Here is a 15,357-nt window from a genome sequence, read left to right as displayed (position 1 = left end):
GATTCCTGCATTGCAGGGAGTGGACTAGATGACCCCTAGGGGGTCCCATCAAACTCAACAATTCGAGGATTCTATTATTCTAACCCATGGGTAGGCAAATTAAGCCCCGGGGGCCGGATCCAGCCCAATTGCCTTCTAAATCAGGCCCGTGGACGGTTGGGGTATCAGCATGAGTAGAATGTGTCCTCTTATTTCAAATGCATCTCTGGGTTATTTGTGGGGCATAGGAATTTGTTCATCCCCACCCTCAAAAAAATATAGTCTGGCCCCTCACAAGGTCTGAGGGACAGTGGACCAGCCCCCTGCTGGAAAAGGTTTGCTGACCCCTGCTTTAACCACTACATTGGCTCATCAAAGAGAGATAGAATCACCCCAAATACGCTGTGATTTCATTTATATTCCCCGCTTTTGGTATCCATAGAATCATAGAATTCTAGAGGGACCCTGAAGATCAGTGCTTTTTTCTTAAAAAGTAAAATAAAAATGTTTAGGGGTACTCTCATTTTCCTAAAAAGGTAAAGGTAAAGGGACCCCTGACCGTTAGGTCCAGTCGTGGCCGACTCTGGGGTTGCGGCGCTCATCTTGCTTTATTGGCCGAGGGAGCCGGTGTACAGCTTCCAGGTCATGTGGCCAGCATGACTAAGCCGCTTCTGGCGAACCAGAACAGCGCACGGAAACGCCATTTACCTTCCTGCCAGAGCGGTACCTATTTATCTACTTGCACTTTGACGTGCTTTTGAACTGCTAAGTTGGCAGCAGCAGGGACCGAGCAACGGGAGCTCACCCCGTCACTGGGATTCGAACCACCAGCCTTCTGATTGGCAAGCCCTAGGCTCAGTGGTTTAACCCACAGCTCCACCCGCGTCCCTATTTTCCTACTCATTTTCCTACTCATATTGAAATACTGCCCCTCAATGTGGCCAAACGTAGATTCACAAATTGTTTAGGGGTGTACATACCCCCAGGTTCCCCCCCCCCAAAAAAAAAGCACTGCTAAGGATCCAATCCCCTGCAATACAGAAATATGCTGCTCTCCCATATGGGGATCAAATCTGCAACCTTGGAGTTATCAGAACCATGCTCTAACCAACAGAGCTATACAGGTCCCCTCCGCCCTGTCCACTCTTCATTGCCCTTTTCCCCCTCTTATATTAAAACCGTCCCGCAGCTGTTCTTGGCTGACCCGCGCTCACCTCAATGTCTGGGATGTTTTCAAAAAGCTGGTGTGCGATGTCTTTGCAGCCCTGCTGGATGGCCTCAGGGGGCATCTCGTTGTCGGAGTACCAGTCCCGGTCGGCAGAGTGCGCATAGGCCGCGCTCGGCGTGGCATGGTTGACCCGCGTTGTCGTGACGATGCCCACAGATTTGCCTGGGACCAGAGAAGCAAAGGAAGAACACGGTCAAGGCAAAGATGCGCTCTTCCTCCTGGAGGCCTGGAGGTTGAGGCTTTCCAGGGCTGACGGCATGAACTTTGGCAAAACTCAGCGGGCACAGAAGCTCAAAAAAAACCCTTCTGGGCAAGACGCCACCAAACTCCCTCCCCTCTTCTCCCGAGCTAAATGACCCCTCTCACATCTTGGGCATGCAACGGGGTCAAACCGTGCTGCTGAAAACACATTATTCTGTCTATCGACACAGCCGGTTAAACATTGTTCCGCTCTGCGGAGTTAATCATCTCGCCGAGAGTGATTTTTGGCTCTCCTCGCCTGTCCCTCGGAGCCCACGGAGGACAAGCAGTACAACTGCGTTCTGTGTCTCTTCCAGATCATCCCTTCGCTTTTCGCACTTCCTTCCTTCTCCCCCACCGTCTCTCTGCACCAGCCCCATGGGGGCAGCATGGATAAAAGCAAGGCCAGGCACAAGCCTCCTTTGTAATTGGAGCTGGGGGCACACACCCCCGTCGAGGGGGAACCCGAGGGTTTATTTTTAATCGCGGTTTCCAGCTGATCCATGGAAAGAGGCGCTCTGTTTGGCAGAAAGAGAGAAAAAGCGGGCAGAGAGGTTCCGAGTGTGGGCACCTGCAAATGTCAGGCTTTGATCTGATTTCGTTCCAGGGCACACCCCCAAAATCACAGTGTGACCACCGAGGCCACTCAAACCAGCTGGGCCATGAAAGGACAGCGATCAAACAGGTTCCTCTTCAGACATTTAACCATGGACTCGTGTCCAAAACGTTGGATTGGTTGTTGTTTTTTTAGCATCAACAGAATGCATTTTTCAAAAGCAATGTTTTCTTGGCATTTTCCATCTGTTTATTCATTTAAAACAACAACAACAACAGGAAAGGATCAGAGCCTTTGGCTCCTCCAAAACATTTCAGCGGCGACGATAAAGAGGGCCGCTTCTTTGAGCAGCGTGACATAGCGCTTCCCTTTTTATAAATATCCTGGTGGAATTTTTCTCATATATGTATAATCACACAAATTTTCTATCATGAACAGATGTAATGCAGAGGTTGCAGGTTCAATCCCCATAAGGGCCAGCTGTCTATTCCTGCATTGCAGGGAGTGGACTGGAATTCAGTGTTTCCCAAACTTGGGTCTCCAGCTGTTGTTGTTTTTTTTACTACAACTCCCATCATTCCTAGCTAGCAAGACCACTGGTCAGGGATGATGGGAATTGTAGTCCGAAAACAGCTGGAGACCCAAGTTTGGGAAACACTGATAGATGATCATCAGGGTCCCTTCCAACTCTATGATTCTATGTTCAGACCTTGTGCTATGCTCATTTCAGGCAGGAGATGTTCCCAGCCTCACCTGGAGAGGGTCAATTCAGGGCCCTCCTGGATCTGCTCAGATGGTCCTGGTACTTACCAGGGGATGCAGTCCAGGGGTGCTGGAAGCTGCCTTAGACTGTTATAACAATAATATAATAAGCTGGACCATAAAGCTGGACCATAAAGAAGGCTGATCGCCGAAGAATTGGTGCTTTTGAATTATGGTGCTGGAGGAGGCTCTTGAGAGTCCCATGGACTGCAAGAAGATCAAACCTATCCATTCTGAAGGAAATCAGCCCTGAGTGCTCCCTGGAAGGACAGATCCTGAAGCTGAGGCTCCAATACTTTGGCCACCTCACGAGAAGAGAAGACTCCCTGGAAAAGACCCTGATGTTAGGAAAGATGGAGGGCACAAGGAGAAGGGGACGACAGAGGATGAGATGGTTGGATAGTGTCTTCGAAGCTACCAGCATGAGTTTGACCAAACTGTGGGTGGCAGTGGAAGACAGGAGGGCCTGGCGTGCTCTGGTCCATGGGGTCACGAAGAGTCGGACACGACTAAACGACTAAACAACAACAACAATAATTTATTATTTATACCCCGCCCATCTGGCTGGGTTTCCCCAGCCACTCTGGGCGGCTCCCAACAGAATATTAAAACACAATAACCTATTAAACATTAAAAGCTTCCCTAAAGAGGGCTGCCTTCAGATGTCTTCTGAAAGTCTGGTAGTTGTTGTTCTCTTTGACATCTGGTGGGAGGGCGTTCCACAGGGCGGGCGCCACTACCGAGAAGGCCCTCTGCCTGGTTCCCTGTTGGGGGAACTGCCAGAAGGCCCTCGGCACTGGACCTCAGTGTCCGGGCAGAACAATGGGGGTGGAGACGCTCCTTCCTGTTAAGAATGAATGGGGAGCCTGGCTGCTGGATCTGGCCAATGGCTCATGTAGTCCAGTGTGCTGATCCCAGAGGGGTCACCCAGATGCCCCAAGGAGAAACCAACAAACAGGACCCAACTGAGCACAAGAGCCCTCTCTCCTCCTGTGGCTTCCAGCAGAAACTGGTATTTGGAAGCACAGCTGCCTCCAAACACAAAGGCAAAGCTTAGCCATCCTGGTTAAAGTAAAGGGACCCCTGACCATTAGGTCCAGTCGCTGATGACTCTGGGGTTGCAGCGCTCATCTCGCTTTATTGGCTGAGGAAGCCGGCATACAGCTTCCAGGTCATGTGGCCAGCATGACTAAGCCGCTTCTGGCGAACCAGAGCAGCACACGGAAACGCCATTTACCTTCCCGCCGGAGCAGTACCTATTTATCTACTTGCACTTTGACATGTTTTCTTAGAATCATAGAATCATAGAGTTGGAATAGACCACAAGGGCCATGGAGTCCAACCCCCTGCCAAGCAGGAAACACCATCAGAGCACTCCTGACATATGGTTGTCAAGCCTCTGCTTAAAGACCTCCAAAGAAGGAGACTCCACCACACTCCTTGGCAGCAAATTCCACTGTCGAACAGCTCTTACTGTCAGGAAGTTCTTCCTAATGTTTAGGTGGAATCTTCTTTCTTGTAGTTTGGATCCATTGCTCCGTGTCCGCTTCTCTGGAGCAGCAGAAAACAACCTTTCTCCCTCGTCTATGTGACATCCTTTTATATATTTAAACATGGCTATCATATCACCCCTTAACTTCCTCAAACTCGAACTGCTAGGTTGGCAGGAGCAGGGACTGAGCAACGGGAGCTCACCCTGTCGAGGGGATTCGAACTGCCGACCTTCTGATCGGCAAGCCCTAGGCTCTGTGGTTTAACCCACAACGCCACCTGCTAGTAGCAACCAGATAGCCGTTTCCAGGCCTATCAAGCAATTTTAGCGATTAAACCAGGTACCTTCCATGTGCAAATTGATGTGCTTTGCCACTGGGCTTTTAATACAGCCCTTCTCTCCAATGCTGCGAAAACTTGGACACGAAGATTCTGTTTTGCTTGCGTATCAAACCAGTCTCAAGTCCAGCTCTTGTCCCGGACAATGCACTTATTGTGGTTAAAGCATTCTGACACCCTTCCAGAAAGCTATCTGCGATCTGTTACTAAGTGAAGTTTTAAGAGGAAACTTTTGCTTGGCGGTTAAAAAAAAGCCCACCTATTTTCACACAAGAATGAGAGCAAAACCCAACATTCAGCTCTGGATCTGGAAAGACCCATAAATAAAAATGCTTCCCCCATTTGGGGAGAAAAGTGGAAAATTCCAGCACCTTTTCACTGAAGCCCCATATTGAACAAATGGATTTTTAAAAAAGGATTGATAAAAGCCAGGCCTTGTCTTAAAAACGCAGATAACAGGCTGAGTGATGGTAAAGCCTAAGCTGCCATCTTATGTACCCTTGGGAATAAGCCACATTTAATTTGAAGGTACTTGCTCTTGATTGTGCTGTTAACGGAATAATAAGCAATCATTTATCTCTCAAAGCCCACGATTTTCAAAATGCCTTATCAACCAGCGAGCTTTACTCTTGCAATGTGTTTCAAAGCTGCTGCATTTTGAATTGTTATAAGGCCCTGCGCCCTGGGGCCTTAGGGTGAAGGGTGAGTAATAAACCAAATTTATTATTAGGATATCAACAGGGGTGGGGAAGCCTTAGATCACCAGATGTGATCTTCCAGGCCTTCCAGGCTGTGGGCTGTGCCCCTCCTCCTACTGAGCTACAGTCCTTCCTTTAAAAAAAAATCAAAATTCTACTCCTCATGGTTCAGAAGGAAGGGCTGGCTTAAACAGGAACACATAACCTCCAACATTTCTCCGATCAAAATAGGGACATCCTATGCCGTAATAGGGACGCGGGTGGCGCTGTGGGTTAAAACACAGAGCCTAGGACTTGCTGATCAGAAGGTCGGCGGTTCGAATCCCCGCGACGGGGTGAGCTCCCGTTGCTCAGTCCCTGGTCCTGCCAACCTAGCAGTTCGAAAGCACGTCAAAGTGCAAGTAGATAAATAGGTATCGCTCCAGCGGGAAGGTAAACGGCGTTTCCGTGCGCTGCTCTGGTTCGCCAGAAGCGACTTTGTCATGCTGGCCACATGACCTGGAAGCTGCAAGCCGGGTCCCTCGGCCAATAAAGCGAGATGAGCAACCCCAGAGTCGGCCGTGACTGGACCTAATGGTCAGGGGTCCCTTTACCTTCATGCCGTAATAACAATAATATTTATACGTCATCCATCTAAATGGGTTGCCCCAGCCACTCTGGGAGGCTTCCAACATATATAAAAACATGATAAAACTTTAAACATTAAAAAAACTTGCCTATACAGGGCTGTCTTCTGAAGGTTGTACAATCGTACCTTGGTTGACGAACGCCTTGCAACTCAAACGTTTTAGCTCCCAAACACGGGAGTGTTCCAGTTTGTGAACGTTCTTTGGAACCCGAACATCTGACGCGGCTTCCAATTGGCTGCAGGAGCTTCCTGCAGCCAATCAGAAGCCATGGCTTCGTTTCCGAGCATTTTGGAAGTCAAACAGACTTCCGGAACGCATTCCATTTGACTTCGAAGGTACCACTGTATAGTTACTTATCTCCTTGGCTCGGGGGTCGTGTAACTCCATACCCACCAACATTTCTCTGATGAAAATAGGGATGTCCTAAGGAAAAGTGGGACATCCCAGGATCAAATTAGAAACCGGGACAGCTTCTGTAAATCCGGGACTGTCCCTGGAAAATCCCTGGAAAATCCCAGACTTGGAGAGTCTGGGAACATAGGAAGCTGCCTTGGATCAAGTCAGGCCACTGACTCATCTAGATCAGTTTCTCCGACATTGACAAGCAGCTGCTCTCTGGGAATCTAGCCCCCCCCCCCCCCGTGATTGAACCTGCAACCTGCTGCCTACAAAACAGAAGCTCTGTCCCTGAGCTGCATCCCTGCCCCCAGAAAAGCACCAGTAGCTTTTCACTTTTGCATTCAGAGGGCACACAAACAAGGTTGCTTCCAAACAGCAAGTGGCTTTACAATAAATAAATAAATTTTCACCCAACTCTGGCAGTAAAAGTTATCTGTTGGAAGCAGCCACTGGACACCCCTGGTTTTGGACCCGTTGTCCCACTCACCTGCTGCCTTTGCCCATTTGAGGATAGAGGTCACCTCGTTCCCCGCCGTGGTGTTGCACTGGGACCTCGTCACAGCCGCGCTGACCCCCAGCGTCCCCTCGTTGGCCTTCACCCCACACAGGTAAGCCGTGGCTGTGCCAGCGCTATCTGGGACCTGGGCGTTGGTGTTGTAGGTCTGCGGGGAGCAATGGCAGAAGGGCAGTTTGAAAGCACGAAGTGCAAGTAGATAAATAGGTACCACTCTGGCGGGAAGGTAAACGGTGCTTCCGTGTGCTGCTCTGGTTCGCCAGAAGCGGCTTAGTCATGCTGGACACATGACCCGGAAGCTGTACACCAGCTCCCTCGGCCTATAGAGCGAGATGAGCACCGCAACCCCAGAGTCGGTCACAACTGGACCTAATGGGCAGGGGTCCCTTTACCTTTACAGGGGCCGCATAAACCCGTTCCGCATTTGTAAAAATGAAAAGTAATGGGGAACTCCCTGCCCCTTGATATCTAGCAGGCCCCTTTGCTGTGCTCTTTTTGGCAATGCTAAAAACATCTTTGTTTAGACGCGCCCACCCAGACGTTTAGAAAGTTGACGCGAGTTTTAATCTGTTTTTTCAGTCAATCGTTATTTAAACTTTTCAAAAGCTTTAAATTATCGTTGTTGGTTTTTCTTATGGATGAGATTATCCTTCCATTTTTTTTTTTTTTTTTTTTTTTTTTTTTAAGTAATTTTTATTTTTCCACATAAAAAACAAACATAACAATAACATAAACAAAAACAATAACAAACATATAAAATGGACCTCCCCATACCACCCCTTTTCTGCATCCTTATTTCAGATTTTTCAGCAACTTTTTAGTCAAACAATGTATACCTTTTTTTCCATCAATTAAATTTTCTTTAACTTAGTATTAACAGCTGTAGCTCTTTACCTCTTATTGCCCTGAACCTTAGTTTTCATCCAAATTACAACGATTTTTAAGATATTCTTTAAATTTACTCCAATCTTCTTCCACCGCCTCCTTCCCCCGGTCTCGAATTCTGCCAGTCATCTCCGCCAATCCCATATAATCGATCACCTTCGACTGCCATTCTTCCAGCGTGGGTAGTTCTTGCGTTTTCCAATACTTTGCTAGGAGAATTCTTGCTGCTGTTGTGGCGTACATAAAAAATGTCTTGTCCTTCCTTGACACCATTTGGCCCACCATGCCCAAGAGAAAAGCTTCTGGTTTCTTGAAAAAGGTTCTCTTGAGAACTTTCTTAATTTCATTATAGATCATTTCCCAGAATGCCTTAATCTTCGGGCAGGTCCACCAAAGGTGAAAGAAGGTTCCCTCAGTTTCATTACATTTCCAGCATTTGTTACTGGGCAAATGATAGATCTTCGCTAACTTAGCAGGAGTCATGTACCACCTGTAGATCATTTTCATAATGTTTTCTCTTAAGGCATTACATGCCGTAAATTTAACACCAGTGGTGCACAACTGCTCCCAGTCAGCAAGCTCAATATCATGTCCAATATCTTGTGCCCATTTAATCATACTAGACTTCACCATTTCATCTTGAGTATTCCACTTCAGCAACAAATTATACATCCTTGATAGGTTTTTAGTATTGGGTTCTAACAATTCTGTTTCTAGTTTGGATCTCTCCATCTGGAAGCCTATCTTTCTGTCCTGTTTAAATGCTTCATTTATTTGTCTATAATGTAGCCAATCTCTCACCTTGTCTTTCAACTCCTCAAAACTTTTCAGTTTCAGTTGTTCACCATCCTGTACTATAATTTCAGAATATTTAGGCCAATGTGGCCCCATATTCAATTTTTTCACCTCTTTGGCTTCCATAGGTGACAACCACCTGGGGGTTTTACTTTCAAGTAAATCTTTATATCGAATCCAAACATTGTACAAAGCTTTCCTGACAACATGATTTTTGAAACCTTTATGAGATTTTACCTTATCATACCATAGATATGCATGCCAACCAAATCTATTATCAAATCCTTCAAGATCCAAGATGTCTGCATTCTCGAGGCGCAGCCATTCTTTCAACCAGCAGAATGCTGCTGATTCATAGTACAGTTTTAAGTCTGGCAGGGCAAAGCCTCCTCTATCTTTAGCATCTGTTAAAATCTTAAATTTTATTCTAGGCTTTTTGCCCTGCCAGACAAACTTGGATATGTCTTTCTGCCACCTCTTGAAACAATCCATCTTGTCTATTATTTGTAAAGTCTGAAACAAAAATAACATTCTAGGCAATACATTCATTTTGATAACGGCGATTCTTCCTAACAGAGAAAGTTTCAATCCTGACCATGTGTCTAGATCTTTCTTAACTTCTGACCAACATTTATCATAGTTGTCTTTAAATAGATTCACGTTTTTCGATGTCAGATTTACCCCCAAATATTTAACTTTTTTTGCTAACCCCAAACCAGTTTCTTTTTGGAATGCCTCTTTTTCCTCATTTGTTAGATTTTTCTCCAGCACTTTAGTTTTTTGTTTATTCAATTTAAATCCTGCAACTTGACCAAATATTTCTATCAGTTCTAAAACTCTTTTTGTACTAGTGTTCGGCTGCTGTAATGTTAAGACTAAGTCATCTGCAAATGCTCTTAACTTATACTCTTTCGCTCCGAACTGAATTCCTTTTACCAACTGGTCCTTTCTAATCATGTTTAACAATATCTCCAAGACTGAAATAAAAAGTAAGGGAGAAATGGGGCATCCTTGTCGTGTTCCTTTCTCTATAGCTATCTCTTCAGTTACCACATTATTCACAATTAGTTTTGCCTTCTGTTTAGAATATATTGCACTTATACCATTTTCAAAACCTTGGCCTACCCCCATCCCCTGGAGATTCTTTTTCATAAAGCTCCAACAAATGTTGTCAAAGGCTTTCTCCGCGTCCACAAAAATCAATACTGCTTTTCTATTAATGTTTGTTTCCAATAACTCCACAATGTCAATTATATTCCTTACATTGTCCGACATGTGTCTTCCCGGGAGAAAGCCAGCTTGATCTTTATGAATCTCACCTATCAACACTTTCTTAAGTCTTTTTGCTAAAATGTCTGCAAATATTTTGTAATCCACATTTAAAAGTGAGATCGGGCGGTAGTTTTTAACCTGGTTCTTTTCAGTCTCAGTTTTTGGTATAAGTGATATAAAAGCCTCTCTCCACGATTCAGGTGCCCCCTTCCCTTCCAGTATCTCATTGCATACTTCTTTCAATGGTTGTACTAGACAGTCTTTCAAAACCTTGTAATATTTAGCCGTCAGGCCATCTGGTCCTGGAGATTTTCCCAATTGTGTCTTTTGAATGGCTTCCTCTATTTCTTGTTCTGTTATTTTTTGATTCAAAATCAGCCTGTTCTGTTCCGAGATTTTTGGTAGTCCATAATTTTCCAAAAATTCATCTATCTCTTGTTCCTTCACAGGCCCTTGTGAATATAATTTCCTGAAATAACTTTGAAAACAGTTACTTATCTCATTCGGCTTACATATACTCCTTCCATCCTCCTCCAGACAAGTAACAGTGTTCAGTTTCTGTCTTTTTTTCAATTGCCATGCAAGAAGCTTCCCACATTTATCTGCTGATTCAAATGTCCTCTGTCTCATTTGTTTAATTTTCCATTCTATCTCTTGGTTTGTAAGTTCCATATACTGCATCTGATAATATTTTATTTCTCTCAATATTTCATGAGACTTTGGATTGGACCTCAATTTCTTTTCTCCTTCCTTCATCTTTTCCAGAATTCTACTTTTCCTTTCATTTTGTTTTTTCTTCTTAATTGAATTCTGTTGTATCAGGAAGCCTCGCATCACGGCTTTACTTGCGTCCCAAATTATTCTTTTTTCAACTTTTGTTCTTAAGTTAATCTCAAAATAATCTTTCAATGTCCTTAGGGCCTTTTCACAAATTTGTTCATCTCTAAATAGGAAGTCATTCATTCTCCACCTAAAGGATCCAGTTGTTGTCAATTTCATTTCCATCTTCACTGCGTTATGGTCGGAGCAGGTTTTTGGGCAGATTTCCACTTTTTTTATCTTTGCAGCCATCACACTAGATACCCAGATTTGGTCGATTCTTGTCCATGTCATTTTAGATTCCGAGAAAAAAGTTCCCTCTCTTTCGAGAGGGTTTCTAGTCCTCCAAATATCTATTAGGTCCATATTTTCTGTCATCTCAAAAAAGATCTTTGGTAATCTACCTTCTTTAGAGATCATTTGTCTTTGTGCTTTATCCATATTTGTAGAGACCACTCCATTCATGTCCCCCATCATTATTATTTTGCAGTCGAGATAGTCCATCAAAGTCCCATGCAACTTCTTAAAAAATTCTGCCTTCCCGTCATTTGGCGCGTATACTCCAACAACCAAATACTTTTCTCCTTGAATCTGTACTTCAATTGCCAAATATCTTCCTTCTTCATCTTTAAATTTGATTTTTGGATCCAATTTTTCTTTTGCATAAATCACAACTCCTCTCTTTTTGACTTTGTCAGAAGATATAAATTCTTGTCCTAATCTTTTATTCACGAGCAATTTTCTATGTGTCCTGATTATATGAGTTTCCTGTAGACATATCAAATCCAATTGCTCTTTTTTCAAGATATGAAAAACTTGACGTCTTTTTCGGGGATGGTTCAAACCATTACAATTCCAACTAAGAAGTTGCAGTGACATCTTGATTATTAAGCGTTTGTCCCTCCGACTGCCCCAAGTTTGTCTTCTTCTTCAGTTGTTGATTGTGGTAGGCCGTATGATAAGTTTGCTATATCCACTGGTTCTCCCCCTTCTGCTGTTAGTCCTTGTGCCGTTCCTTTCTGCAGGTCCTCCAAATTTCTCTCCAAGAAATCTTCTTTCTCCTGTACTGTTCTTATTCTCACCTTCTTCCCTTTATAGTTAAAGGACAATCCCTGTGGGAACTCCCACCTGAAAGGTATGTAATTTTTCCTCAGCAAATTGGCAAGATCTCTATAAAAGGTTCTCACTTCCAAGATGTATCTAGGAATATCTTTAAAAATCAGAGCTTGAGTGTTCTCAATGACCAAAGCTTTTTGGTAATGCAGGTTCAATATCTTATCTCTCTCCTGCTTGGTTCTTAGGGTAATCAGACAATCCCTTGCCCTTTTAACTTGTTTTCTGCCAAGTCTGAAAGCCGTTGTTATTTCTATTTCATCATCTTCCAAATCCTCTCGCCAATTTTCCAAAATTGCCTCTGTGAGGAATTCCTTCAGGTCGTCCCCTTCGTTCTCTGGAACTTGCCTTAGTTTCAAATTTCGTTCTTTCCTCTGTAATTCCAATAGGGAGAGAGCTGCCTCATGCTCATTCACTTTTTTCTCAATCGGCGCAAGTTTCCCCTGTGTCTCTTCTGCAATTGCCTTCGCACTCGTAGCAATTTTCCTAGTTTCTGTAGATTCCTGAATCAGTCTATTAATAGATTCCGTATTAGTTGTCACAGATGTAGTATTCAAGTCCAGTCTCACTGTCAATTCTGTCAATTTTTTTGTATTTTCTGTGGATTGCTTTGTTAAAGCCTCAAGGGATTGATTAATTTTCAGTAGTGCCTGTGTCATAGAATCCATTGATGCAGCTGTTGAGCTTTCTGGTGCCGGCACTGTTTGGCCAGAAATTGAGGCTCTTTTCTTTTGTGTTACCTTAGTTTTAGATCTGGTTCTTATCTCCTCAGCTGTGCCGCTCATGTCCCAAGGTCGTTCTCACAGGAAAAACTCGCGATGGAAAATCCCACTGTTAGTCACACTTTTCCCCTCTTGATCCTCAAGAGGGAGCAATTAACAATGTCCAAATTCGGGGAAACAAAGAAACAGGAAGCCAAATGTGAAAAGTCCGAAGTCCGCCATTAAAGTTATTAAAAACACTTTTCCTCTGATGGATTTAATTAATCAGTTTCACTAATAAAGTCCCCTTCAAGTTCTACAACTTTATCCAACTTTCCGACTTTTTAATGATGCTCTTAAAAGACCCATTCCTCCCGGTGTTCACTCCTGGCAGGTCGTCCCGGGGGAGTCAGGGCGATGGGAAACCTTGTTTCCTTTTCAAATTAAAGAGTATCTTCACAAGACTGTCTTTCCCCCCCTTCTCTTGCCGATCGGGGGGGAAGGATACATTTAACAGGTCAGGGTTAAAAGTTCAACTGTAACTTTCTTGCAACTGCAGCGAGGTCTGACGTTGCTTTAGATTTCTGCAGTCCGGGGGGGGCAGACTTCCTTATTTTATGCCGTCCCGTTTTCAGCCAAATTTTTTAAAATTTTGTTGTACCGTCTTTTTTCCGCTCTTACTCACGGGTGTTCAGTCCGAATTTTCTTTTCAGGAAGGAATCGACGCTCTCCGCTTATGGCGACGCGGCTTCACTCTGCGAGCTGGGTTGCGACTCTCAGCACCGCGCTCACACCCGATGCCGCTACGGAGCCTTTAAAAAGGCTCTTTCGCAATACCGGGGGGCGCAAAAGGTGCCCGCCGAGTCTCCTTGTTCACAGGCTTCAGCGCCTGTGATTTTAGGGGTCCCCCGCTCGCCGTAGCGGGTCAGACCCGAACTCACAGAGCAGTCCTGCCTCGGAGCTCGAGGCAAGGACCGCCATTAAGCGCTGGCGCCGACCGGAAGTCTCTCGAGATTATCCTTCCAACTGCTTTGAGGAGGGCTTAAAATCAAGCAGCGTGTAATTGTTACCTAATGAAATAATAATAATAATAATAATAATAATAATAATAATAATAATAATAAAGAGTTTGAACATGGTAGGGCAGATACTTGGTGTGATGGAGAGGATGAGTTTCTCTCCGCCCCCCATACATTTCTCCTGCCGCCGCTGCCCAAGCTGTGAGCTAATCCCTGAGAGAAAGCCTGAAATAAGGCTCTGAGGCAGGAAGAAGAAGAAGAGTTTGGATTTGATATCCCGCCTTTCACTCCCCTTCAGGAGTCTCAAAGCGGCTAACATTCTCCTTTCCCTTCCTCCCCCACAACAAACACTCTGCGAGGTGAGTGGGGCTGAGAGACTTCAGAGAAGTGTGACTGGCCCAAGGTCACCCAGCAGCTGCATGTGGAGGAGCGGAGACGCGAACCCGGTTCCCCAGATTACGAGACTACCGCTCTTAACCACTACACCACACTGGCTCTCATGGGGCTGGCAGCTCTTCCCCATTGCACAGCAGTAAAGCCAATGAACATCCTCAGTCCCCCCCCCCCCGGTGCGTCTGTCAATATTATATTATATTATATTATATTATTATTATCATCATCATCATCATCATCATTTATATCCTGGCTTTTTCCCTGACAGGAACTCAAGGTGGCTGACAGCTAAAAAGTAGAGACAGCTAAAACATTGAGGTGGGGAAAGAGAACTTATTAAAAAAACAATGAAGCATAAATAGAACAAACATATAGATTTAATAATTTTGTTTGTTTGTTTGTACCCCGCCCATTCTGACTGGTTTGCCCCAGCCACTCTGGGCGGCTTCCAACATATATAAAAACATAATAAAACATTACACACGAGTTAAACATACATTATAACTCACTAAAACAATTTTTAAAAATACCCAGCACTGTCAAATAGAGGGGAAAGGACCAATTTGTTAGGAGCGAAGACCAAAAAAACAATTGAATAGAATGCAGGTCGGATGTTTGTTGCCTCAGTCCTCACACTGGCGGCAGCCCAGTTAAAAATATCGAAGCGCAAATTAAAAATACCTGAGGAATCGTAGCAACCTCGGCTGCAGTTGGCGCTGACCTTGCTTGCTGGCCTGGGGTACGAAGCTGCCTAGGGCATTGGGGTGGAATATGGGTGCAAAAAAGCTCTATAGGCAGGGGAGGAATCTGCACCCGTGCCATATAAGGGGCTTGCGGGAGACCTGCGGCACATTGACCTAGTTTTATGTGGCCCCGGCCTAATTTCAAAATCCCTCTGCAAGCAATCAGTGCAGCCCTTTGTGGCAGCAGCAATGCACATTGTTCCCCTGACAGCCTGGGGAGATGGAAAGAGGGGGGTGATGGAGGAGGGAAAGTTGGTGACAGAAAGGGAAAGGAAAATGGGTGGGAGGGAGAGAGGGGGGAGGGAGGAAGGAAGGAAGGAAGGAAGGAAGGAAGGAAGGAAGGAAGGAAGATAGCTGATCAATAGATTGAAAGATCAATACATGTAGATGGAAAAACTTTGGCCGGATTTGAGTCCAGTCATACCTTGGGTTGAATGCGCTTCAGGTTGAGCGCGTTTGAGTTGCGCTCCGTGGCAACCCGGAAGTAATGGAGTGCGTTACCTCCGGGTTTCGCCGCTTGCGCATGCGCTCAAAATGACGTCACGCGCATGCGCAGAAGCGGCGAAATACGTTTGCTTCTGGATGCGAACGGGGCTCTGGAACGGATCCCGTTTGTATCCAGGGGTACCACTGTATTGCTTGTAACGTACAAAAAACTTTGGAAAAATGAATTATGAATTAGAGAAGATAAGATAAGCAGAAGAAAGAAAGATTTATAATGGTAACCATGGAAAGGCAGGGTTCAGAGAATCCTAATTGAAGAGGTGAATGATGTGTTTGAA

The 15,357-nt window shown here is 44.9% G+C and overlaps 1 protein-coding gene across 1 annotated transcript in view; it reads right to left on the bottom strand.

Annotated features, from left to right (window-relative positions):
* ALPL (alkaline phosphatase, biomineralization associated) overlaps positions 1-15,357 on the bottom strand; it is a 61,997-nt gene that overhangs the window by 19,195 nt on the left and 27,445 nt on the right. The window contains exons 5-6 of the mRNA XM_083454045.1: positions 6,809-6,983; positions 1,194-1,369 (exon numbers count right to left, since the gene is read on the bottom strand). Of these exons, the coding sequence (XP_083310171.1) occupies positions 1,194-1,369; positions 6,809-6,983 (351 nt within the window). The remainder of the gene's footprint in view (positions 1-1,193; positions 1,370-6,808; positions 6,984-15,357) is intronic.

This window comes from Podarcis tiliguerta (genome assembly GCF_965153285.1).
Source record: "Podarcis tiliguerta genome assembly, chromosome: 8".
Lineage (NCBI taxonomy): Eukaryota > Metazoa > Chordata > Lepidosauria > Squamata > Lacertidae > Podarcis > Podarcis tiliguerta.
The sequence above is the reverse complement of the archived record's forward strand: the minus strand, read 5'-3'. Positions and strand labels throughout refer to the sequence as shown.